Here is a 26,458-nt window from a genome sequence, read left to right as displayed (position 1 = left end):
GTTATGTTGACCTTGACTTTTGACCCTGGACCACCAACCAGGTTATTCTTCAGTCCAAGTGGACGTTTGTGTCAAATTTGAAGACATTCCTTCAAGGTGTTCTGGAGATTACACGCTCAGAAGACAGAGACAGATTCAAGGGCATAGTAATCTCTCAAAACAGATTCTGCAATTTACATTGTAGAATCTGTCGGCAGCCCTGTGTGAAAGACGACTAGAGAGGGGGGTAGGGCGGGGCTTTGAGTTTGAACAATGCTGCGCTTTAGCCAATCACAATGGAGGGGGCGTGGCAAAGACGTGCAGGTGTCCCCAGGAATTGTGTACCTACAGAAACGGCAAGCTTCACGTCCATAGCGACCGCTCCACCCAAAACACCGTCTCGTCAATGTGGAAAAAAAATATTTTTTCCAGCGGATGTCTTAGTTACAACATAATTGAGCTAACTGGAGTAGTTTCATGTCTTATCCGACAACGGGAGGCTTTTAACAGATGACGTCCTGATGTTAGCTTTGCTAACTGTCCCTGTCAGCTGCAGCCACTGCTGCTTTCTAGATATCGTGATTAATTGTGAATAAATACCACACATAGCAACACAAAACTGCTTTGCTAGCTCAATCATGTTGTAACTAAGATATCCGCTGGAAAAAATATTTTATTCACAGACCGTTTATTGAGTTATTACCCTATTTTTATACAGTCTATGGTTATTACAGACACCGCTAACGGCTAACGTTAACAGCTAACCGTTAGCCCAGCTAATCTACAATAACCATGTTAATTACAAAACATGCACACAGAAATAGTAACGTTTGTTCAATCATTGTGTTTATAGACTTAACAAACATCAGATTAGTCTACACGGTGATATAGTGACGTGAAAAATGTGATATATAGCTAAACTCTGCTGGTTTTCTATCTATCTATAAGTATTTGTAAACAACACAGCGATTCCCTAGGGGCACCGCCGGAAGTGAAGGGTGTGAGCGATCGCCGAGGCCCCTGCACTTCCGTTAGTCGAAAAACTCCGGGCTGTGCCTCCAAAGGTAAAGGAAGATGGACGGACAGACGGACAACCAGAGCTGCCGGCTACAGCTATCGCCACCACAAAGGTATAGAAATGCTAGATGAAGGTGGACGGTAAAGGATAATAAGTGGTTGGACTATACCTCAACTGTGTCATGGTGAAACATGTAGAAACCCATATGAGAGATGAGACATTAATTGTGTTGCTAAGTTGGTTTAAACAGCTGAAGATCAGATTTTTTCCCTCCCTAACCTACACTTTAACTTTCCCAAGTTTACGTGGCTGGAGCATTCCATGGGGAGCACACGATGTTCCTAACACACTCCCTATGAGAGGTAAAGAAGGTACCTGTGGCAGGGGGTGTAGGCTCTGCAGGCTGATCCACAGACAGCTGCTTGAAGACAGCGTACTTATCAGAGGACGTGACGGAGACGGACGAGGAACCAGACACTGGAGTCAGCATGGCAGGCGCACTGCAGGGACACAATAGCTACAGTCAGACATCAGGAAGAGTGAGGTTCAATGGAAGAGTTTAATCCCCATAAGCTGATTGAGCATTTGCCCTGGGCTCAAAAAGTTTGGTGAGTGTTTGTTAAAGGCTTCTCATTCAGCATTGTACTATTATAGTGACAGGGATGCTGATGGAGGCTGAGGACACTTATAGGGCTGCAAAAAACAATTATTTTCATTGTTGGTTAATCTATTGATTATTTTCTCGATTAATCAATTAGTTGTTTTTTTTTTTTCTATTAAATGTCAAACAATAGCGAAAAATGTCAATGAGTGTTTCCCAAAGCGTAGGATGACATCCTCAGATGTCTTTTTTGGGGATGCCTGGTAGCTCATGCAGTAGAGCACCATGTATAAAGGCTATGTCTTTGCAGCAGCGGCCACATGTGCGATTCCAACCTGCGGCCCTTTGCTGCATGTCATCCCCTCTCTCTCTGTCCCCCTTTCACACTAAAGCTGTCTTGTCTAATGAAGGCAAAAAGCCTAAAAAAGTAAGAATTCAATGTTTTGTCTTGCCCATAAACCAAAAATATTCAATTTACTGTCATAGAAGGAGTAATGTAGGAGTAATAACACCCAAAAATAATCACATTTAAGAGGCTGGAATAAGATTTTTATTTTTTTCTTCCTAAAAACTTACTCAAATCAATTAAACGATTACCTAATTAGTTGGCAATTAATATAATAGCTGACACCCAATGGATGGTTGCAGCTCTACTTTTATGTATTTGTTTTAGTCAAGCAAACCCAAGAAAAAAAAATCAAAATCACAATTAAAAGAACTGCCACAAATACGGGTCACATCATTATTTGTCTAGCTTCACATACTGTAAATGTCTGTTAGTTTTCACGGATGTCTTGTTCGGTCTGCAGTCTGTTAATGTTTGTTATTAACATCTGGGCCTCTCTGAAGTTATGGTGCCAAATGACATTCAGCCCAATAAAGCCCAGCTCTGCTGTGGTGCTTGCAATTTTGCTTTTGTTTTTCAAATTCAAACTCCTTCTCATGAAGTTTTTTACTGATCTTGTACCTTGCCTTAAATCAAAGTAACATAATAAGATACAGTTTGACATTTTGGTAAATCTGCCTATATGCTTTCTTGTCCTGAGTTAGAAGAGATAATTGATACCACCCAACCACAGACGGTTAGTTTGGATGGCAAAAGGCTGGAAACAGGAAGAAAGTATTAAAAACAAATCCACCCACCAGCACCTCTAAAGATCACTAATTACCATGTTATATCTTGTTTGTTTAATCTGTACAAAAATGCCATTTTACTGGGCAGTTATGTTACCAGGGAAACACTGGAGACTCCAGGAAGTTACTGGTCCCAGCCAAAACAACAACAAATTATTATTTTTACACTTTGGTTTTTTATATGAGTTGATCAAACAGGTTATACACTGGTTGGTGAGCTTTAGAAGTGTATGTAGGCCGATTTTGTTACTTCTGGACATAGCCAGGCTAGCTGTTTCCAGTATGTGTGCTAAGGTAACTGGCTGGTGCTGGCAGCTTCATTTTTGCTGTACAGATATGAGAGAGGTATCTAACTCACCACCAGAAAACAAATAAGTATATTCCCAGAAATGTCGAACTACCCCTTCAAGTGAATGTTCTTTCTGTATAAATGTATCACAAACTAATGAATTAGTATGATACCATTTGTGTTATGTTCTGATGCCACTGTGAGATACAAATAAACAAAGTGAACATGTACAAAAATCTTACTTTCCATGGTAAAAGTAGCTGATCTGACAACACAGAATCGAATATTAAGTGAAATCATTAAACCACTTTTCAGTGAATATTGGTTTCCTTAAAGCCGTTATCTGCAACACATCTGACAGTAAGTTATGCCTGCCAGTTCAAGCTGGCACACCAACATGAGCTTTTCAACTTCACATTTAATTAGACAGCGATCTCAGACTGTGGGGAATTCTTCTTACATTGCTGAAACAGTCAGGAGTGTATGTTTTCAGGGGAGAAATAGGCAGAATTTAAAACACCTTTGCCACTTAGATGTGAGATACTTTAGTTCTGCTTTCTCTTTGTCTTTCAACAGATAATTGCCTTTCAGCTTCCTCTCCACGAAAGAACGATCCCTCTATATGGGCTTGCGAAGTAATATAAAGAAATGAGCTTATCTACTGTCCACTGAAATGAATTCATTAAGAGATGACCCGAACTCATTGCTATTCTAGGGAAGTTATTACCAGATATTAAGACAGTGTATCTGTATGGTTTCCCAGATAGACGATGCAAGACACAAATATTATGTAGAATAGCTCAGCTATAAATAACCAAAGAGGGCTGAATATTAGACCCTCACCACTACAACATTTACATCTGTTCTTCAGAAAAACAGTTAGTGTGCCAAAAGAGACAGAAATAATGAGGAGAACTGAAGATGTATACCTCCTGCAATGTAAACTCAGCACTATGGTCATATCAGATAGTTAGAATCACCAACTTCAACTTTTAGCTTTGGAAGGCATTGCTAATTATGTAAGCTAGAATCAAAACTGCATTTTGCATGAAGAATAATGAATTGTTGCAGCATACTCTCCACTGCACTCACAGCTGTTACCTGTTTTGGTGCTGTGGTGCGATGGTTGTTGGGAAACTTCCACCTGACTCCCCCTGGAACTCAGTGAAGGCCTGGTCTCCTGCTCCTGCCTTCGGAGCCTCCTGGAAGTCCTGGAAGTCATCGTCATCAGCTTTGGTCCCCTGAGCAAACAACATGTTAGTGAGTGAGATGTGAATTATGAACAACTAAAGAATAATGCAGAACTAAAGGCACAGCTTTGTTACTTGTGCAGGAGGGAAACTGGCGATGAAGTTAGCGTTTGTGGGTGCTTGAGCCGGTGCTGCAGGTGTCATGGCCATTACTGGTGGTGCTGGTGTGGGCATGGCCATGGAAACCGGGGGCTTGGTCATCATGGGCTGCTGGTGCTGGGGCATGACAGGGGCCATGGCCATAGCCAGGGCCGGCAGGTTGGGCACTGGTGGGGATGGGAACTGACTGAGGATTTCCACATTCATTGCTGGGAGGCCACTCTGAAACACAGGAAACAGGTGCAAAGGATGTAAGAAGTGATGTTTTCTTAGTGTTAACAAATCCAATGAAAGAACTAAAACCAAAAAGTGTATGCAATGAGCTAAACTGTTGTACACAAACTATTAAAAATACATTTATATATGTATTTTTTTTTTTTACAATGCTTAAACCATAACCTTGATCTGTTGGCAACATGTCTAGCTTAGAAACTGCACATAACCTTATTGAATACATATCCCTCCAAACTATTGTAGAAATCCTCACTAAACAAATGGACATTCTGACCAACAAAAATGAGCACATTAAAGAATCCCTTCTGGACATTCAAACCCAGAGTATGCACTGTGATCTGATCTTCTCAGACATACCTGAAAACAACACTTTTGATGTCCCAGAGGCTCTACTACAAACCGTCATGCTCTCTCAGCTCAAAATTCACTCAGATACTAAATTATCTTCCATCACATTCACAACGCAGAAAAGCTTCAATTAAATTGCTGGCCACAGAGAGCTCATCAAAAGCAAAGGAACTTAAGGTAATAAAATTGGAAGATAATTGTATTCAAACCTGCACACACATCCCTGCATTTTCTTTCTTCCTGCTGCCTCCCGGTTTCACAAACTCAGACTTCCACACACTACGTTCCAGCCCCACATACCTCAAAGAGTAACTAAGTTATGTTTCTTTTTTTTTTTTTTTTTTTTTTTTTTGCCTTTTATCATTTTTCTTTTTTGTGAAACCAACCTTTCATGGGATGAACGTAGCATTCATTCACAGGAAAAGAGCAATAAAAGTCACAGAATCAGATTGACGATGGACATGAGCCTTTACAATTCGCTAAATAACTCCAACTCTTAAAATCTTCACAATATAACCTGGTATCTATAAATAAACAAAGAGGTGGATCCATTCTGATTCATAAACAAATACATTCTCCTCTAATACCTCAATAATGGACCCATTGGGAAAATAAATCATAATACATACACTTGATGCAGAGAGAGCATTTGATTGAGTAAACTAGATCTTTCTTATCAATGTTCTACAACAATTTGACTTTGACTTGGAGAGTTGTTTATTTCCTGGATAAAAACACTTATCAAAACACTCATGGCAACTGTCGCCACTAACAGGATTATATCACAATGATTCAAACTTTATTTTGTGCCATTTTCATTTAACTCATTGCTTGTACCATCAGACAAAAATATGAAATACAATAAATTCACTCTGGAAACTTAGAGCACAAAATTAATTCATATGCAGATGATATCTTACTTTACCTTTAAGATCCACAAAAATCCCCACAGGAAGTTAATCAATCTCATAAGTAACTTCTCATAACTCGGATTACACCATAAACTGGACCTCATCAGTCAAACTTCCTATCTGTGACATTTCATGGAATCCTACAACCACACAGGCCAAGAGGCACACTACTAGTAGTTCATCTATGACAAAATCAAATATTTGGACATTAACACCTCTGCCAAGCTGTAAAGTTATCTCAGCTCAATTATTTTTGAACCCACTATTAGTAAAAAGCAGTAGCAGTTTTAAATGGTTTCAAACCACCTATTTCAGAAAAATTCGTTGATCTCAGTTAAAGACCTGACCCAGAGTTACTGAGAGGGGCAATTTCCTCCAGTACCTACAATTAAAATCAGTTATTAGTGCGCATGCTTCTTCAAAAATAAAATCAAAATAATGAATAATCCACTACAGCCATCCTGACTTGTAGATGAGACCTTGAAATGTTCTACAAACACCAAAATGCTTTCTAACTTAAATAAATTAATAACCTATACAGATAGCATATACCTGCCAAGTGCTCACTGGAAAATAGTCTCCCCTCTGTAAGACAGCCCTCTTGACAAAGGTCTGCATTTATACATTCAAAAATAAAAGAGCACAAATCTACAACTAATCTAGTATAAGATTCGCTGTAGAATACCCACCACTCAAGACAAAATGCACAAAATGGGCCTCTCCAACACAGATAAATGTTTGCATTGCACCATGGGCACCACAGACAACTACCTTCACTCTTTATGACTCTGAAAATTTCCTCAAACTTGTTGCAGCAGTCCCCTCTCTCCCTTATTGTGCATAAAAGGTGATTGACCTGAAGTTGAACTTACACCAAAACACACACTAGTTGCCCTAGCTATTGCCAAGACCATACAGAAATCCAAAAACGCAAGAATCAATCATTGGTCAAATTTTGTCATGAAGCACACAGAAATGGAAAAACTAACTTTTTGAGAAAGCAAACATCACTTTTTTTATAAACCTTAAGACTTTCAAGTTTACCGATTCCATCCTTACACCTGCTCAGAAATACACATAATTTGTCAAAATTATAAATATCAACATCAAATATCAATACAATCATGTATTCCCTGAAACAAGATAAAAAAGACAATGTTTGCGTATAAATCATTCAATACAGTCAAGTTCCTTTCGAACAGATGTCACTGGCAGACTCAAACCTTTTCCTCTCACAAGAGAATGCACCTTGTTTGTGTTTTAAAGCTCTTGAAGATTTACATCACCAAAGGTGTCTTATTATTCCTTGCATGGAAGCGGTGGCATGCAGTGTTTCGTGAGCTGCCTACAGATTTGCATCCTCCCAGGGGTGGTGGTGACAGGCCCAGGCTAAGGATGATAAGAAGCCTCCTGCCAAACTCGGCTGATGGGGACTCAGCCATATATTTGGCTTACAATGCTTCACAAGCCCTGGGCTGATTCACAGTGTTGCCTCTTTCTCCCCATTTCTAGCTAAGCCTGTCTAATTTCAGTGTGGAGTTTATGGCGAGGATCTGCGAAAGCCACGGGGGATGATTAGTAAAGACGTTCTAAGGGGATAATTTGTCGTGACTCCTGTGTTTACCTGCGCCACACCAATTAGTGCAAGTACAGTGTAGAGCTCCTCCTTGGTCAGCATGCCAGGTGTTGTGCGGTTGGCTGACGCCCAGATTTGCCCCAGTGCTTCCCTTGGAAGACCCGATGACATTAGTATTGGGTAGAGCTTGGCTGTGTCTATCCCTGCCGGAGTCATGGTGAATTCAAGAACCTTCTTGAACATTTCTAAAGAAAGAAAAATTGACAGGAAACAAGTTTTATTTCTTTTTCTAAAACAGTGTAATGTCAATTATGAATATCTGATTCATTACACTGGACATATTCATGTGTAAATGTTTACCTGGGACGAGGCTGTCATTGTAAATCCACGCTGGCAGCATGGGCTGGATGTGCTCTTGTTGTGGGTACACGCCAACACCTGCTGTCACAAGCAGACACACACACACACACACACAAACACACAAACACAGACACACAGTTAGTTGTTATAGCAAAAGCCTTGCCCAGCCATACGATTTGCCAAGCCTCTTGGCAGCTGAGCCCTGCTTGTATCGAACTCAACAAAATCATACACCTGATGTCTGGAAGGCTCGGTGCAGATGTAATGCTCTCCTGCACTGAATCACAAGTGTCCTGTCACGTCAGACATCTATAAATCAGTCTGTGAGCTGTTTCTAGCTTCAGGGAGGGGAAGGGAGGAGACTGCCTTGTAAGAAAAAATAACTAAAAATCTAATTTAACTGCTGACATTGACCTAAATAAAAATGTTTTTTTCCTGCAAATAGATTAACAAACATTTTCTTAAAAAAGCTATGGCTCGTTTCCAGTACCTAACAAGGCATCCTTTTGAGTCTGCAAGGCATCTGTTTACTCAGGCAGCCACGTTGCAAATAATACTCCCATCAGTCTTGGGCAGTTAAATGAATCTTATTACAAATCTCCCTGGTCTCCATGATGAGCCTCTATATTTCCCTCGATGACAAAGAGGACATGGACACAGACAAACAAATAACAGCACAAAGGAGTAGCCAAGTGGCATGCACAATCAGCCTTGGATTATGTTTGAGCCCCAGTGGCACCTGCCAATCCATGCGCATCCCTGTTAAACCAAAGCAGTCAGCATGCGCCAGAGGTCGTTCTCTGAGAGGGTGTTACACAGCGAGGGAGCAGGCGGCAGCTTATTGAGTCAACAGGTATCACCTCAGGACCTCAGCAGTCGATTTCCACAATGTGTGCAGAGAAAACCAACACAAGAAGGCCTCTCTAATGAGATTTGGCCTGAAGTGGCAGACGTATAAAGAGGGCAGACATAAGAGCAGAGACTTAGCTTAGGAGAAGATGTAAAGACACTGGGGAGGATACCTCAAAGAAACCACCACTCCATAATAATCTTAGAGGTGAACAAAATGTCAGCAGGGTTTCATTTAACACCACACCTAGGCTACAGTAGTATGATGACATGTCAAGAATCTGGTATAAACCAAAGACCCAAAGAGACAGAAATATTAAGATGCTGCAAAAGGTAAAGAATTATTGTCAGGGTAAGAAAGTGTGAAAATATTTCCCCAGGACAGAAAGAAAACCACTGCCTTGATTGTGTGCAGCAAAGCAAGAGAGAGAGAAGAAGAAGAAGAAGAAGAAGAAGAAGAAGAAGAAGAAGAAGAAGCTATGAAGTCTAATAAACAGGCACTTCTCTCACCACTGTCACTACTGGTTTGAGGAGTTGACTCAGCAGCTGATGGGGGGACGCTGGGCGCTGAAACAGGGACCTCAGGTCGCTTTTCTGTGACGAAGACAGAACTCAAGTCCTCAGGGGCAACAGCCCAGTTTCTCGCTCTAGTGCTGGAGTGATACTGGGCTGAAACTTTAGTTCTAGGAGCAATTTCAGCCAAACTCTGCTTGGATTTAAAGCTAACCTGAGCCATCTTATCAGCAGTGAGATCGCATGAGGAGAATAGCTTCTCTTCCAGGGACGGGCCTAGAGGGGTGAATGAGGAACAGATTTCTTGATAAAGCACACTGGCTATACACAGCAGTTTAAGTTTCTCATTTCTCTGAAGCCAAATTGACAGTTAGACTTGTTGCTATAGGGGGAATTAGGGGGATATTTACTCAGCATTGTGGCTAATTTTTCGGTGCTTCACAGTAAAATTTAGTTGGTTCTTATTTACCAAAGAACCACCCCAAGTTAATGGGAGAAAAGTGGCACCAATGAAAAATTTGGACATTCGGCTCAGAGGCACAAAATATGGAAGCTGCTGTACCTTATCTATCACTGTGCCAAAGGAAATTGTAGCTGAAATTCAATGTTTGGGAAGACAGGTGCAAAATTCAAATAAAGGCAAAGCAGCCAGTAATACTTATTAAGTGGGCTCTGAAATTATTCTTTTATCTGTTTACAGAATTAATCATCAAAGCAGTTTGAAGGTTTTACCAAAAATCTCCCATAATTATATTTTGCAACCCATTCATTCTGTGATCTTGCTGTTGAGCCGAAAACATCAACAACAGGCTATTTAACTAAAACAGCCTTCCTCTTGTGGTTTGAATACATGCCTCCAGTTTTTAAATTGTCTTCTTTTTAACCACTATTACAAGTTTACCAGGAGACAAAAACTTCCCTGGCTTCAGATCTTATTTAGTGTTACTTTATGAAAATCAGATGAACTGTGGCTAGGCTCATTAACATTGTAATATTAGTAAATACTCCACTAAATGGAAGAAATGCGGTGTAATTGTGCGCCCTGATGAAATTTGCGTAGGCTTAGTGAATATCCCCCTTTGTGTGTTTATACTTTTATGCTATGTATCAAGAGTTAATATACAAAAACAGATAAAAGTTGTTCTTAATCAGAATAAACCACCAACAGTTTGTTTGATATTCTTTGGCTTGGACACACAAAAAACATGATAAAGTAAAATAATTAAAAAACAAAGATATCTGTTTTTGCAAATGAACCATTCAATATACACTCTTCTACTATATATGAGAACCTGTTACATTCCTGCCTGCACATATAAATCCTCTATTTCCACCATGCAGATTTTTAAAGACCAGTTAACCATGTCTAAGTAGTTATGCAACCAGCAATTGATTCTACACGATCCAAACCAGAAAAATTATCTCATTTCCCACATTAAGCTGTAAAATATATTCCTAAAGTCTCTCTTCTCTTTTATCAGAGGCAAGCAATCCTGAGGCCATCTAATCTGCTTATTCCAGATGCTAAACAACTAGGTCAGAAATGTCTCAGAGGATTGGGGATGACACTCAACGGAGGGCTAGCTGTTGCATTTCTCTGGACAGAAGGTGATCTGTCTGTCCTTCCATCCATAGTATAGAGACTGAGGGCTATGACAAAGCAGCTGATCATGCGAGAGATCATACGGCAAATGACACATGAGCATGACAGTAATCTATCAAACCACAAACAGATTCAGTTTCAGTGATAGATTCAGCTACTACATGGTTAAAGCCTACTGAGAAATGTTGTCACTTTCTTATGATAACGCAAAGCAAAGCCAGTTTTGCATTGCTTCTGCATCCAGCCTTGCCTATTTTGTAGTGTCTGGTGGCTTTAAAGGTTTAGGTAATGAGGCCAGGCCATCTGCTGTGCTGGCTGCATGCTCTAACATTGTACAGCAGGCCAAAACCAAACCAAAATCCACACATGCCAACAAAAATATTCAGCATCAGCAATAAAGGCAACACTACAAGTTAAAAAAAATCCTCTGGATTCATTCAAGTGTAAATGACTGAGTATAAACTATGAGGATGATGGAGGAGTCAACAAAGCAAAGGAGAGTTACCTTGAAATGTAGATTGGGAGCTGGTGTTGACAGCAGAGTGTTGGGTGACAGTGGGAATGGACACAGAGGCAGGGAGGGACTGAGGGAGGGAGGAGGCAGAGGAGGAGGAGAGACCTGCCTTCAGGGAAGGGGATGAAGGTTGGACTTGGGCCTGAGAGGAGAGGTGGAAGTTGGAGGGAGGGAAAGCATTTAGAGGGCCCTGAACAAAGTCGCTAAAGTCGTCATCATCCTGTGAGAAACCTGTCTTGGGGGCAGAGGACGAAGGCTGGACAGGGGCCTGAGAGGAGAGGCCGAAGGTTGAGGAAACGGAGGAGGGCAGAGGGAGGAAGGCGGGGGCCTCTACAGGCCCCTGAAAGTCACTAAACTCGTCATTGTCCTCGGACAAAGCTGGGGGGAGGGAGTGAGTGGTGACAGACGGGTGTGGTGGCGATGAGTCTGCAAAAATGAAGAAATAATGATGATGGCACAACACATGACACGCACTACAATGGAGAATGAATTATGGGCTGCACATTGCAAGGGTGAGATAAAGACTATTTTGTGCGAGACCAGAAATTGAAGAACTGCAAGTTTCATCAAAAATTTTGACATACAGCATTTAATTGATATTTTTAGATAAATCAAATGCTATTTAACTGGAATACAGATGATCAGTTTTTAAAACTGTACCATTTGCTTATTTGTATAAACGTCAACACCAGAATAATGACTCTACAGCAGACCCAGCCTTAGGGCTGAGACCCCTCCAGTGGATCACAAGATAAGTCTGAGAGGTCTTGAGACGATTAATTAGATGAAAAGAAAAAAACATTGTTCTGTAACATGAATGTATATTCTCTTTTCTGAGATTTGCTTTCTGTGAAATACTGGACATTTTCAGCTTGTCTAGTTACGAATAGTGATAATAATGACATTTAAACATCTGAAAAAACAATTTAACAGTTTAAGGTAAAGATACATTTTTGGTCAAACTACTCACAGCTCATAAATGTATGAAACCTGTGACGAGGAGCCACTGGCAAACACTGCCTCATTCTAAGGTTTCACAATGCAAAAGGTTTGGGAACCTCTGCTGTAAAGCATTACTTCAGGCTGCGTTTGTTAAATGCAGAACTACAATTTTCTGAAATGCACAGAAATAAGTTGAGTGAGGGAAATCCACAGTTATAAGACCTTGTAAAAACTTCGGAACGTGAACACTGACAGTGTTTCCCCAATAATTTTACAAGCCTGGTGGGCTGCAAGGCCAACGCGAACCCCTGCCATGCCAAAAAATATTTTTTATGACAAAAAAATATTTTTTGATGTAAAAATATTTTTAATGCCAAATTTAGGTTTTTTATGCCAAAAATATTTATTTTTAATGCAAAAAAGCAATGCCAAATTAATAGTTTTTTAATGCCAAAAACATTTTCAATGCCAAAAATATTTTTAATGTAAAAAAAAAAAAAATTTAATACCACATTTAGTTTTTTTGACTGCCTAAAAATATATTTGTAATGCCAAAAACATTTTTTATATAAAAATATTAATGCCAAATTTAGTTTTTTATGCCAAAAAATTTTTTTTTAATGCCAAAATATTTTTAATGTAAAAAATGAGAAGCCAAATTTAGTTTTTTTGAATGCCAAAAAATATTTTTTTTTTAATGTAAAAAAAATGTAATGCCAAATTTAGGGGTTTTTTTTTTGACTGCCTAAAAATATATATTTTTAATGCCAAAAAAGTTTTTAATATTAAAAAAAAAAAGCAAAAAAAAAAAAAAAAAGATTTTCCCTATATTTATTCTGTAGCACAGCACCCTGCACCATGACCTACTGCAGCCACACTGCCAAGAGTCCATGGACAAGGCAAGTGTATTTGGGCGTTTGGGGTTAACGTGTGTAATAACAGGAGGAAAGTTGAGTGCTTGTTATCTAAACTGCTAAAGTCAATTTAAAAGGTTACGTGAAGATAACGTTTTTGTTTTGTGACACGGGATTAATCGTGAACAACAAGCTAATATGATGACAGATTAAGTGTTTTGTGTTTTTAGATTTGTGGGACCAGAGAATATTTGGTTAAAACAGATTGCTGATGCTGTTTTGCCCTCATTGTTCTCCAAGTTAATGAAAACTCAACTCCTGCATTAACTACGGGTGTTTCACACCATTTTCACAAGACGGAAAAAACAGGAGTAACAGCGAACCAGCTTTAAAAGTGATGTATTTTCTTTTGAAAGATACACTAGAGAAGCACAATTTTACTAAAAAACAATGTAAAGAATTATATTACTAGTAATTCCTCTCAATTATCACTTATGATCCACTAAAGGTGTGTAGCGGTATATTGACCAGGTGCCAGACTGTAAGCAGCAGGCATCCGAGAGACACAGCCATTTAAAAAAAACAACAACAAAAAACACATATGTAGTAATGTAAAACACCAAAAAATAATGAATCTGGGATTGGCTTTTACTTTTAACACATTTACAAACCATAGCTGATAGTCCTGCATAGCCTATATTTAAATAAGTGCTGTAATGTGCTCTAATTCATGCCAGTTTAACAGGTGGTTCAAGTGGATTTCGAAAAGTAACTTATAAATATTCGGAAAGGTAGGCTAACTGTTAAATATTCACCCCCAAACCCCACCCCTATCAGCCCAGCCGCCAGCCCAAAGCAATCAACCTAGGGGAAACACTGACTAAGGTTCATAAACAGATGCTGTATTGAACACATAAAAATTAAAACACTACTAAACACTGATACTGACAAGCTTACAGGTGACGTGAGAGACAGGAAAATAATGTAATAAAAGAAATGTGATTATGAATCTGTGTTGCATATTAAAAGCTCAGACAGAAAATCCTAATTTTGGCTCGTCTGGCTGCCAGCTGGGCAGTCATCATGCTGACCTTCCTCTAATCCAGTTATTATTGTCAGACAGAGGCGTTTCAACAGAGAGCAGATCTGCTGATGGAGAGGAACAACAGCAACAAAATCTCAGGGATTACAACTAAAAGCACTGAGGTGACAGTACCTGGCTTCTTGGTCTGTGAGGATGGAGTCGGGTGCATCTTCGCGTCTCTGCTGAAGCCATCCAGGTTGCCTTTGATTGCCTCCAAGGCATCATCGCGGCTCTTCTCTCCTGTCTGAGTACAGAACAATAGAGGATCAAGAGCTCAGAGGGTTACAGAGACGAGCAGTGGACGTGCCATAAAAATAGCAAAATAAACAGGATGTGGAGAGACATTCACCTTGGGTTTGACACTGCTCAGCAGCCTCAGCTTCTGTTTCTGCTCCTCAAATTGTCTTCTTTTCCTGTCCTCCTCCAGCATCTTCTGCTGCTGCTCCAGACGTTTTCTAAAGGGCAAGACAAGTACAGACATTAAAGCCAAGAAAATAATATTCCTGAATAGGATTGAAAAAGGGCAAACCATTTGAAGAGGAAGGGGTTTTGACTCAGTAAAATACAGTGCAAAAAACAAAATAAATAAATAAAAAAATAAAAATAAATAAATTTAAAATATATATATATATATATATATATATATATATATATAGGGCTGAACGATATATTGTTATTGTATCTATACCAGCACATGTCGCTATGTCGATTCAATTAAATTTAATGTTACAATTGTAGCATGGGTTAATGTCTGGAGCCTGAGTTATTAGCAGCTCGGTCCCAGCAATGGGTCAGGCATTATGGTTGTGTTAGGTGAGTAGCCCGGCAGCCCAGCTAACATTTGCAATTAGCATTGTAAAATGTAGCCCGGCGGGCAGCCTGGCAGGCTGTGTTTAGCTATTCCCCTGCCTACTTCAATTTGTTTATTTGTTTATTTATTAGGATACCCATTAGCCATCACTCCATTGTGGGAGTAATGGCTATTCTTCCTGGGGTCCTCACACAGGACACAATTATATACATAGTAAAAACATACAGAATTACAATAACAATCTAGAATCATATATGATAGTTGCAAGGAAAAAACTACAATATTAAATTCAATAATTTACCATAATGTGGACTACTAATTGCAATTGGAAGAAATACTTCAATGATGATGGTACCTGTAATAAATGTAATATATTTGCTGAGATGGAGGCGAGGCTCAGTGACTAGAAGAGATGGTAGAAGCACTCCATAGCTGTAAGTTACTCCAGTAGCTGTAGTAGCTCTAGTGCTAACTCCGGGAGCTAACGCTAACGTTCCTACTCTTCTGCGTGAGCCGGAGTCGTGAGCCCGTGAGTCCGCCAGGCTCCGGGTCTCACGGAGAAGAGTAGGAACGTTAGCGTGGCAGCCGACTAGTGCTAACGCTATCAGGAAAGCAGGGAAATAGCTAAACACAGCAGAGACTGAGAGTGAGTGAAAGACATCGCTAACTGCTAAACTAAGCCAAACTAAGTTGGCTGTTTAGGTTTTATTTCCTCACCCTTGTGGCGAGTGAATCTGCCTGTAGTGAAACCAGGGCTAACCGGTGCTTCCTCCTCAGGCTCTACTTCACTCAGCTGCCAGCACAGCCAGTTAGCCTCCGCTAGCTTCCCAGCTAGCCCCGGCTCTCCGTTTGGATCCAACCGGAGCACCGAGCCCTGGTTTGTTATTCATATGTGGGAAGAAGCAGCGTTTATATCGGGCAGCTGAGTGAAGCTGAGTGAAGTGGAGCCTGTGGAAGAAACACCAGGACCATCTGGATGTAATAGTCCGTGGAGAGGCTGCGGTGCTCGGCTGCACAGACGAGGCTAGTGGGGTGGGGGGTGGGGGGGTGCAGAGCAGAGGTAGAGGGGGGTGTGGCTCATGACACACTTTGTTTTGGTCTACAGGCTGTGCACAACAGCACACCTAGTGGTGAAACGATTTCGCTTTTTGCCCCTTTAAGTAGTTGACAGTAGAGAGCTGACAGGAAATGAGAGGAGAGAGAGGATGATGTGCAACTAAGAGCCAGATTTGTTCTGGGAACACTGCTATTACTTAGTCAGCATCTTAGGCCGAGGCACACCCAACAGATATCAAAGAACTAGCGGCGACAAAGGCCAACTGTTGTATGGCCTGTTGTGCTTGAACATACTGCTAAGACTACTGCCAACAGCCAACAAGCACGTTTGTTCTGCACCTGTGTGAGAGAAAATAACTCTCCATACCAGCAGAGGGCAGTACATTCCACATTCAAAAAGCGAAACCAGAAGATGATTCAAGATGCCAGTTATCAGATTAGCACATAAACAACACATTCCAATGCTATAAGAACATAGGATATTTACTGTACCAATTCAACGTGCTAATTAGGCTGACAATAGTTGACAAGGCCCGACAAGTGCCAATGGTGCAGGAAACAGCACAAATACTATGGGGACAGATGCTCACAAATGGCCTGACATTGACCTTCAGCCAACAGTCAGCTTGGTGTGTGAGGGCCTGACCATCAGGACGCCCCTATATTGTAGACTTTTAAAACAAAGATATGGTGTTATACATAAATGCAATTATTGGGACTATAAGAATAGAAACTGCTCAGAAAGGAAGCCTATCTTTAGAAAAAGAAAAAGGGGAACTATTATAATAACCTTTGAAGTGGAAAAAAGACCATTAAAAGAGGGACCATAAAGTTCTCCTATCAGTGGTAACCCAAGAGCAGCAGCGCTGGAGCTTAAAGTGATTCAATGTCTTAGTAAAGTTTTAGTTTTTGGAAACAAGTTAACAAGATTTAGAGTCTACAGTCATGCAAGCTGCTCCGTGAGGCTGTACTTGTGCACAGCAGAGCTTTGAGCTAAATCTCAACATCAGCATGCTGCAGATGTTCACACAGTGACAGTTCTAACGTGCTGATGTTCAGCGTTTACCATGTTCACCATCTTAGTTTAGATCAGGATACAGTTGAACTACAAAATGATGATAGTTAGGCCTGACGGGTGTGGGAACAAAACAGTATTCCCAGCCTCCATCACAATTCATCTTTTTAAAATCTAGTGTGGCGTTGATCAGCTGGATATATTGCAGGCATGCAGATGTGAGCATTCATACTTACACACAAACTAACACAAACATGAACCGTGACATTAGTGTAAAGATGCCTTACTGGTGCTCCTCGGCCATTTGTTTCTGCATGTCCGCAGTGTACTGGGGTCCAGCAGGTCTCATGCCCATAAACTGTGGCTGACCCAAGAACTGCATCCCAGGGGTCTGCATCCCAATAGCCATCCCACCCTGTTAGACAAAAAATAACATACACACAACAGCTCAGAGGTCTCATTAGCATTCCCGCTGTCACACTCGTTTCACTTGATATTAAATGCTCACACTGAGGGAAAGCCATGCAGTTGGGAATGACGTTAATGGACTTAAGTCTTATTAAAAATCACCAGGCTGCAATAAATTCCTTTTAATGTGCGTTTAAAACAAGCAATTGGGTTTAAGAGGAGCTCTAAATCTAGACCTCTGTGTGAATTAAATCAGGTAAATCAACACAGCAGTGCTTGTGTGTTATGCATTCATGAATAGAAGCTCCAAAATAGTTACACGAAGCTCACCTGCATAGGCATGGCTCCTGGGGGCATTTGTCCCCCAAAGTTCATCCCCATCATGCCCTGCATGTTCGGCTGCATAACCGGAACCATTGGGAAGCCCTGCTGTTGCTGCTGCTGTTGCTGCATGGGTACCATGCCTGCAGAAACATATGCAAACATTGTTACGATCCACTGCAGACAAGGCAAAGAATAGTAAGCAAGACAGTATGCCTAATTTAAAGTACACTGATGAACCTATACAAGTCTGGACATTGAATAAAAAAAGTCTCCAGAGTCTGGACATGATTCAGTATTGCAAATCAATTTCCTGGACAGCTGGAAAAAGACATGGGCTCAGCAACAACCAAATCTGTTTTTCTGGTAACTACTGTGACAGCTTGGAGCAAAACAAGAGGAGTGAGGGAAAAAAATGGAAAAGTGTCTGTTTGTTTTCACAGATGCTGTGTGAGCTGACAGCCAGAGCTGAGCAGCCAGCTCCTACTGGAGCCTCCAGATGATTCACCATGTTACAGCTCAACCGGGCTGAATAAGTGGCTTGTTTAGGTGGCTGCACACAATCTACTTTGTCTAAAATGACATTGCTAATGGGAGCATGTAATGACCCCTTAGAGACGCTTGTCCCCCAGCGGAGTGTGAATGGTTTATCAGGAGCGTTACTGCAAAGTCAACAGCGTAAATACGGCGAGCATGCACAGGTGAATGATAGTACATCTGAGCCCCACAGTGCACTGGGCAAAGGTATGGGCTCCAATGTGACGAATCCTTGCTACTTACTTTTGCTAATGGTTTATGGTAATCTTAAACAGCAATGAGAATAAAAGAAGAAAAAATATGGCTGGATTTTTATAGACATCTATTTTTAATCTCCAATGAGTTAACCCAGTACTGTGCCATTTGTGACACCCGACGACTCAACATGTTCTGCATTTGATTGTAATCTGTGAAAGTGCAAGTTGTTATCTGAATCTAAACTTCTAGCAGTCACATCCTCATTTTATTTGAGCACTGGATTGAGCTATGTCCCACATAGCAGGTTAAAAACGGTTCACGCTCGGACTCTCTGGACACCACAACAAAAACACATATTCTGAAACAATGTGCCAGACAATCAACAGGTCACCTTTAAAATGTTTAATTCTGTCACTGAACAAATACAGAGAAAAAATGCTTTCCATTTATTCATTTATTTGATCAAATATAGTTCACTCACCTTGTGGCGGGCCCAGGCCCCCTCCAACAGGATAAATAAAACTAGAGGAAGAAAAAAAACATAAAAGCAGGTTGTGAGTTCAAACTGAGGCCAAAGTAAAGACACAGAGATAATACTGCTTGAAACAGCACCATGTCGCCTGCAGCCTTAAGCAATGCAAAGTATAAAAGTCATCACTCTTTCATTAACTGTGCCTTTCCACACCCACTGCGTGAGTGGCATGCTATCAGTTTAACCAGCCTTCATTAAGTGAGAACCATGACTGCATTAAGCTATTACGTATATATATTTTAAACTGTATTTGGCTTAATACAGTGATTGCATAGGCAAAGAGTCTTGTCAAGATTGTTTTCATAGACTTCAGCAGTGCCTTCAACACAATCCAACCCCACCTGATGGGGGTAAATCCAAGATTAGTTTTGTGGATTTATGACTTTTTGACTAACTGCAGTCAACAAGTCAAATTCAATTCATGTGCTTTTAATGATGTGTCATCATTAAAAGCCATAAACATGGGGGCACCACAAGGGTGCGTTCTGTCCCCTATTCTATACACCTTATACACCAACAACTGCCAAGCAACCCTCTCAGACCACACTTATTTTAAATATGCTGATGATACAGCATTAGTGGGTTTTTTAAAGTCTAACACTGCATCCCTATGAGATGCAGGGTTTTATTAAATGGTGTACAGATAATTTCCTTGTGGTTAATGCGAAGAAAACAAAAGAGATGGTCAGAGATTTTAATAAAAAGGGAATTATAGTTCCACCCTCAAATATCAATGGTGAAATGGTAGAGCGGGTCTCAACATACACATATTTGGGTGTTGAAATTGACAACAAACTGACATTCAATGAACGTGCACACAATAAGACCAAAAAGTTGCAGAAGAGGATGTTTTTTTTTAAGAAAACTCAATCATTTTAGAATAGATAGCTGTATTCTTCAGATGTTTTACAAAGCTCTCTTGCAGAGTGTCTTAACCTTTGGCCTTATTTGTGCCTTTGGAAACATGTATATTCAGGATCAGAAGAAACTGCAACGAACAGTCAAAACAGCCAGTAGGATCATTGGACTTGATCAGGTATCTGGAGCGCAACTGTACAACGACCTCAGTCTAAAAAAGACAAAACAAATTCTAAATGACTTAACCCCCCCTCTTCATCTGAAGTTTTTAAGAAGTAACAGGTCAAGTGGCAGTATCCTGCAGAGGAAAATTAGGACCACAAGGTATAGCAAGTCTTTTGTGCCTACAGCAATTAGACTGCACAACAATAGATTTAAAAATTCCTAAGCACTTTAAACTATGAGCATATATATGAGCATCCAACTATTTTATCTATTCATGCATGCTTGTCATGTTTCCTCAATGTTAGGGATACACCGAATATTCGGTAACCGAATATATTCGGCCGAATATTGCAAAAAAACACACATTCGGTATTCGGTGGAATAAGTTAAAAGCAAGGCCAGATAATAGCGGCGTCTTTTGATAACGCAATCAATCAGCATGCGTGACAGGCGAAGTAGAATGTCGGCAGTGTGGCGATCTGCCCGTCACGGCATTCGCATTTGCAACTAAAAATAGTTTTGAGCAAGCAAAATAGGCTTAAATCATTCAACACGCTGTGCGAGCAACCTACAGATTTCAACCACCAGCAGAAACGAAAGGCGAATCCCACCGATTGTGGGTTGAACAGGGGTCACAGACACAGACAGTAATGTATTCCTGTCAAATACGGCGGCCATCGGCTTACTGGCGAGGGAGGAGTCGGCTCCAATAATATCCTCTTCTTTGCGTGTAGACTGCCCAGAAGTACCTGAACAGCCGAGCCAGCCGAACACAGGTACGTGACGTGTCAGAGGAGAAACGAGCCGTTCACGGCCCACAAACCTCACCGCACTTTAGGGACTGTTCTTTACTTATGAAGGGACTGTTCTTTACTTGTCAGGGGAGGAGGGTGGCTGGTTGATTTTTATTTTATTTATTTATTTTATTTTGATCCCCCCTATGTTAATCACCTATTGATGCTGTTTTTGAAGTATGAATAAGTCAATAAGTAATTTATTCCATTGAAATATCATTGATGTATTATAGAAAAGTGATTTATCTTTTTATAAATGACAAAATGCACATCTGCCTCATTTTTGCTGTGGTATCGTGATACTACTCAGAACCATGATATATTTTCATTGGTATTGTACAGTGGGATACAATTTTGGTACCGTGACAACACTAATCTGGAGGGGGTTCATCTGCAAAAACTAATGAAAAACTAAACAATGATATTCCGTATTCGGTACTCAGTATTCGGCCAAGCGTTCAATATTATTTGGCTTTGGCTTCGGCTTTTCATTTCGGTGCATCCCTACTCAATGTTCTTACTGTTCTGTCTGTCTTGTCCCTGTTTTTCTTTTTTAATGTTTTGTATTTATTGTTTTTAATGCTATACAGTAGGCTGTAGAACAATGCAATGTGTAATGGTGACCACATGACTTTCCCACTTGTGGGATAATAAAGTTTACCTTGACCTTTGCCTTGATTGTGTAGGCTCAAAAACAGTGCAATTACCTCATCAAATAATTTCATTTAATTAGCTTTGGTTTCAATGTGTGTTTAAGTGTTAATGCCTGGCTGTACTTTGTTGTTGACAAAGAAATGAAGCAGAAATACATGAACTTGAAATGACACAGCTAGACCGCACCTGAATGCAGGGAGCGTCTTATTCCAAAGACCATATGACTGCTTTCACTGCAAGCACTAGCCTACATCTGACTAGTAAAAGAGAAAAAAAGTTCCTATAAAAGTTTGCTGTTGTCAGTCACTGATCAGCCTCGCAATGTGCCTTTGTTCTGCAAACTCGTCTCCATTTATTCACAAAGACCAGAGTCAAGGTGAATTTTCAGACACGTTCTATTATTCTTTAAAGTTTTAGCATCAATGCCCAAAAGGCAGCAGAATTGGTGCAGTTTAGTTTCCACAGGCGACTTGGACTCTGTCACTGGGTCTGTGCTGAGGCCTTGAGAAGAAATAATCAGAGGAAGTCTCTACAAGTCAGCCAAGTCTCTCCTCACCAGAGCCAACCCACACAGGCCTTCAGCTATTTGTCAAATAACTTATTACAACCCAGTTCTTCAGGCTGGAACTGATGATGCAGAGACAAACAGAGGAAAGAGCCAGACGGGCCCCAACTGACTCTAAGCTGAATTTGAGCATCACTAATCCAATGGGTGAGTGACATTATCATACTGATAACTTTAGTACCGACACAACTGTGCTACAAAAGGGAGGCAGGGAACTCATTGGGAGACAGTTCAAGCATTTGCCAAAGCAATTACCAGCTCCCTGCGGCGAATAAAGAATAATTTAGACTTGAGTTTGACTTTTACATGCAAAATTAACTTTTGGAAGCTTTGTTAACTCATCATTACAAAGAAAATGTTATTTTTTGACAGTGCAAGTATTGGAACTGTACACCAGGGCTGCAACTAACCATTGCCTTCATTATCAATTAACCCTTTTGATCATTTTTTAATTGATCGATTAATTTTTTTGTTTATAAACTGTCACAAAAATTTAAAAATTGCCACTACCTTTTACTAAATTCCGATGTATTGTACATCTTGTCATCACTCAGACTGTCTCGCCAATTCAAAAACCCAGATATATTTTAATTTATAAAGATATAAAACTGAGAGAAGCAGCAAATACACATATTTGAGGGTGTTAGCTTTGGTGATGATGCTTGACTTGGAGGGTTTCAGACTCTCACATCTGCTCTCTCTTTAAGACTTGCAGCTTAAAAAAAGCTTTTATAGGAACACTATAGCGCTGCTGCCCACCATCCTGCAGCAAATATCAGGTCATGGCTGGGCAGATTAACATAGAGGAAGATAAGCAGTGATAGCTGCTGCGAACGCAGGGCAGGCCAGTGCCTTGTAAAAGGCCTGTAATCATCATCAGAGCTGGGAGACAGAAAGCAGGGTCAGGAGTTGAAGTCAATGTGACCATCACTGAGGAAGCTAAAAGGGCAACCCCACCCCTTTCTATTTAAATAATAATTATTATTCCTATATGAGAGATTTGTTTGAACATGGTTTGATTAACGAGAATGAGCAACCATCCAGGAAACAGGAGTCTTTAAAGTTGCACATATAGGCCACCCCTCAGATCTCTTATATTAAATAAAACTATCTGTACTGTTTTCCGGTCATCGGAGGGCTAACAAACATGGCTCTTGTACTCTCTTATTATTTAGGATAAAATGATGTTCAAATCAAAAGGGATGAAGTCAGGGACTTCTGATGGACTGCCCCTAAAACTAAAATTATTCATCTTATTCTGAAGTTGCTTTTATACTGGAATATACAGTGGATATTATGTGCTCTCCTTCAAGGGGAAATACAGACTGAGATGAAACACTGAACCCATTACTTCTTCTTGAAAGAATAGCTCAGAAAGCTGAATAATCAATATACCAAATAAAAAAATACCAAACATTTTTAGGTTCTAGCCACGCTAGATTTGCTACTTCTCTCTGTTTAATATCATTGTAAACTCAATGCAGGATTCCTACACATTGGCAATTTCAAAATTCCATACTTTTTTTTTCTCAGAGAATATGCAACATCTGAGTAAATATATCAGTGTATCATATTTCACATCATATTTAATTATTCTTAATAGGCGATTGTAGCCAAGTACCATAATGGCATGCAAATAAAAACTCAGGTAAGTTCAATGTCTGGACTGAGGCAAAAAGGTTGGGACTCATGTATCCATCAGTTCCCCAAAACTGATGATTAGACAGAAATCTTAGAAAACGTATTTCTAATTACAATGTGGAAATGCCGATAGCTGCAAAACATACAGCACAATAATACACTGTTAACAAGGACAACAGAGCATCATCTGACAAAAGGTCAAATGTCTGACAATCACATGGCCTGTTGAAGACAGAGACATCTGCAAGGAGCTATTATCACCTGACACAAAATATACCATGCATCTTTGTCACCATCTCCATGGAAGACATACTGCTACTGCATATTTAACTTCACAAGTTAGCAACATTATCATTGATGAATTTCCTCCAAACACCAACACAGGTTGCTTCAGCTGTCAGGCAGGTTTTGTACGCTGTGCTACTGCTCCACCTCCTGGCTTTGCACTCTGCCAGTCCTGACACATTTAAGTTATTATTGCTGTATAATTATCACGTCTGGCAGCCAAAAACACTGCACTGGCACCATCCAAAACTTTATGTCTTTTTTCATATCCATAATATTTGGCATGGAAACAGACTTGAACATACTGCAGATGCTAACAGATGTACCAGGCTTGAAGTATGTATACTTAATGGAAGTTCAGAGCCTTATTAGCATCATGAAAAAGTGGTAGGCCTAATAGTTAGAAGTGACCAATATAGATAAATTCCTTTGTATATTAGGATGTATATGTAATACTATGGGGACTTTTTTGGGAAAAATCAGTTGGAAAACTGTTTATGGACAACATAACCAGCAGGGAAGGTCTGTTTTCTGTTTAGTTTTTTCTTGTTTTTGCTCATTTTTTAAAGGCAAATAAAATAATACAAATCAAACTACTTCATCCCATAGCCTGGGCCTCGTTAAAAAATCCTGTAAAAATGCATTATTACCAAAAACCAGTCCTGCGCATTCATTTGAAACGTTGCCCACAATGACTTATACGTTAACACACAATGACAGGACAATTACGTTATATTAACAGTGCATTTAAATTTCAGACACTGGACAATTTTATATTTTCTCACATCCACCAGTGCCTAAAGGTGAGGCTATATTAACAGCAGTGAAAAAGAAGTACTGGCACATTTGTGTATGAATGAATTATTAAGTCAAGTTTTTCCTGCTCTACTAATTTTTCTCATAAGTTTGCATCAAGTGCACATTACACCAGTAAACAATACTGACCATGGCACCACACATTACAGCACAAGTCAATTACTATCAACCAGACATCTACAGAATGAAAAGCATATGAAAGTGAACTACTATTACCTCCAGGTTTTCAAATTACACCTGCTTCTCCCTACTGCCCACTCTCATGTACAGTCTTGAGGGCTTTGGTTTCACCTGTCGTATCAGTATCACCTGGCTGGTCGAGATGTTTGTAGCCAGAGCGTATTTATTATTCAAACCAGTCGAGCTCAGCTTATGAAAGAATCATGAGGCTGGTCTTTTCATTACGTCTGCAGACCATCATGACACTGCTCTAATAAGACACCTGTACACCTCATGCACATTTACAACCATATACTGGTTAGATGTGTGGTATAAGCATGAGTGACAGGGTTGACTGTGTGATTCAGTAAAGAATGACTCATTAAACATGATGCTAAGCAGTCTGACTACTGATGAGAGGTTACAGCTGGTGTGTTAGATGAGACAATCTTAACTGATTTATCAGCTTTTTGCATTATCTTCACTGCCTATCTGCTTCACTTTCTTAAATACTCAACAGTGTATCAATATGATACCAAAGTTCCCCCACAGGAGATAATGACACAGTCAGAAACTTGATAAGGCCAGATATTGACACCATCAGCCGTCCACAGGCCTGTCTGCACAGGTGCTAGCTATATTCCTGACAATGCTGCAACAGTGTAATGCATATTTATTTTCGATAAATATCATATTCTAGCACTGGATACCGTCAGCTGAAGGAACAATAACGTTTACACAAGACTTGACACGTGAAATCTGTTAATATACTAACACTGTGGCATTGTTTTGGACCCCTCTGAAGATGGACAGACAGCAGTATCAGCTAGCTAACGTTAGCTCCCCCCGGTAGACTAACGTTAGCTGTGACACCTGACAACCATCACATCACCCTGCCCCCGACAACAAAACCAGCCTGTACTCGCCGTCTTTGAGGCCTTCCTGTGTGGTTAATGTGTTGCTAAGCGACAGACAAGGTTCATATTTCACAAATGTTTTACATTTTAGCGACTGAGTGGATTTTAAAAGGCTAAAATACCTGCTGCCTCCCCCAGATCCTGGCCGCAGCGCCATCTTGATAACAGCAGTCACTAGTAGGAAGATGACGTCAGCAGTGACGGCGTCTATATGGGATAGTGAGTCCCCGAGTTAAGTCTGTCAGGAACAGCTACTTCTACAATCAGGCTGTTCTTCCAAACAGTCTTCTTTTGGATCGCTTGTTATAATTGCAAACAATGTAGCCCTCCATTCATGTAGAAAAATATTAGCATCAAAATACACCTATAGCACCACAAATGAAATGACTCAGTGTGCAAAATGGCCAATCTCAGAATAATGTATACTACTGAATTTTAACCAGTGATGTTGTAGCTGGTAAAGGAGGGGATCATCTTAATTACTTAATTAAAATACGTATTATAATTCTGCCAGAAAGCCCTGGAAGGGAATTTCTCCCATGTGCATACTCACCTGGACTACCTGAGA

At 40.2% G+C, this 26,458-nt stretch overlaps 1 protein-coding gene across 8 annotated transcripts in view; it reads right to left on the bottom strand.

Moving 5' to 3' along the window:
* synrg (synergin, gamma) overlaps positions 1-26,070 on the bottom strand; it is a 49,598-nt gene extending 23,528 nt beyond the window's left edge. For 2 of the 8 annotated variants that reach the window (XM_049575699.1, XM_049575700.1), the window contains exons 1-11: positions 26,013-26,069; positions 18,986-19,026; positions 17,779-17,912; positions 17,328-17,455; positions 14,508-14,613; positions 14,291-14,402; positions 7,800-7,877; positions 7,488-7,684; positions 4,347-4,592; positions 4,123-4,262; positions 1,373-1,497 (exon numbers count right to left, since the gene is read on the bottom strand). In XM_049575699.1, coding sequence (XP_049431656.1) covers positions 1,373-1,497; positions 4,123-4,262; positions 4,347-4,592; positions 7,488-7,684; positions 7,800-7,877; positions 14,291-14,402; positions 14,508-14,613; positions 17,328-17,455; positions 17,779-17,912; positions 18,986-19,026; positions 26,013-26,047 — 1,342 coding nt within the window. In that variant the 5' untranslated portion in view covers positions 26,048-26,069. Of the gene's footprint in view, positions 1-1,372; positions 1,498-4,122; positions 4,263-4,346; positions 4,593-7,487; positions 7,685-7,799; positions 7,881-9,158; positions 9,438-11,269; positions 11,705-14,290; positions 14,403-14,507; positions 14,614-17,327; positions 17,456-17,778; positions 17,913-18,985; positions 19,027-26,012 lie in introns of all 8 variants that reach the window. The other 6 variants (XM_049575693.1, XM_049575695.1, XM_049575694.1 and 3 more) reach the window with 6 other exon arrangements.
* Positions 26,071-26,458: the final 388 nt, after the last annotated feature.

The sequence above is a fragment of the Epinephelus fuscoguttatus genome, linkage group LG5 (genome assembly GCF_011397635.1).
Source record: "Epinephelus fuscoguttatus linkage group LG5, E.fuscoguttatus.final_Chr_v1".
NCBI classification, from domain to species: Eukaryota; Metazoa; Chordata; class Actinopteri; order Perciformes; family Serranidae; genus Epinephelus; species Epinephelus fuscoguttatus.
The sequence above is the reverse complement of the archived record's forward strand: the minus strand, read 5'-3'. Positions and strand labels throughout refer to the sequence as shown.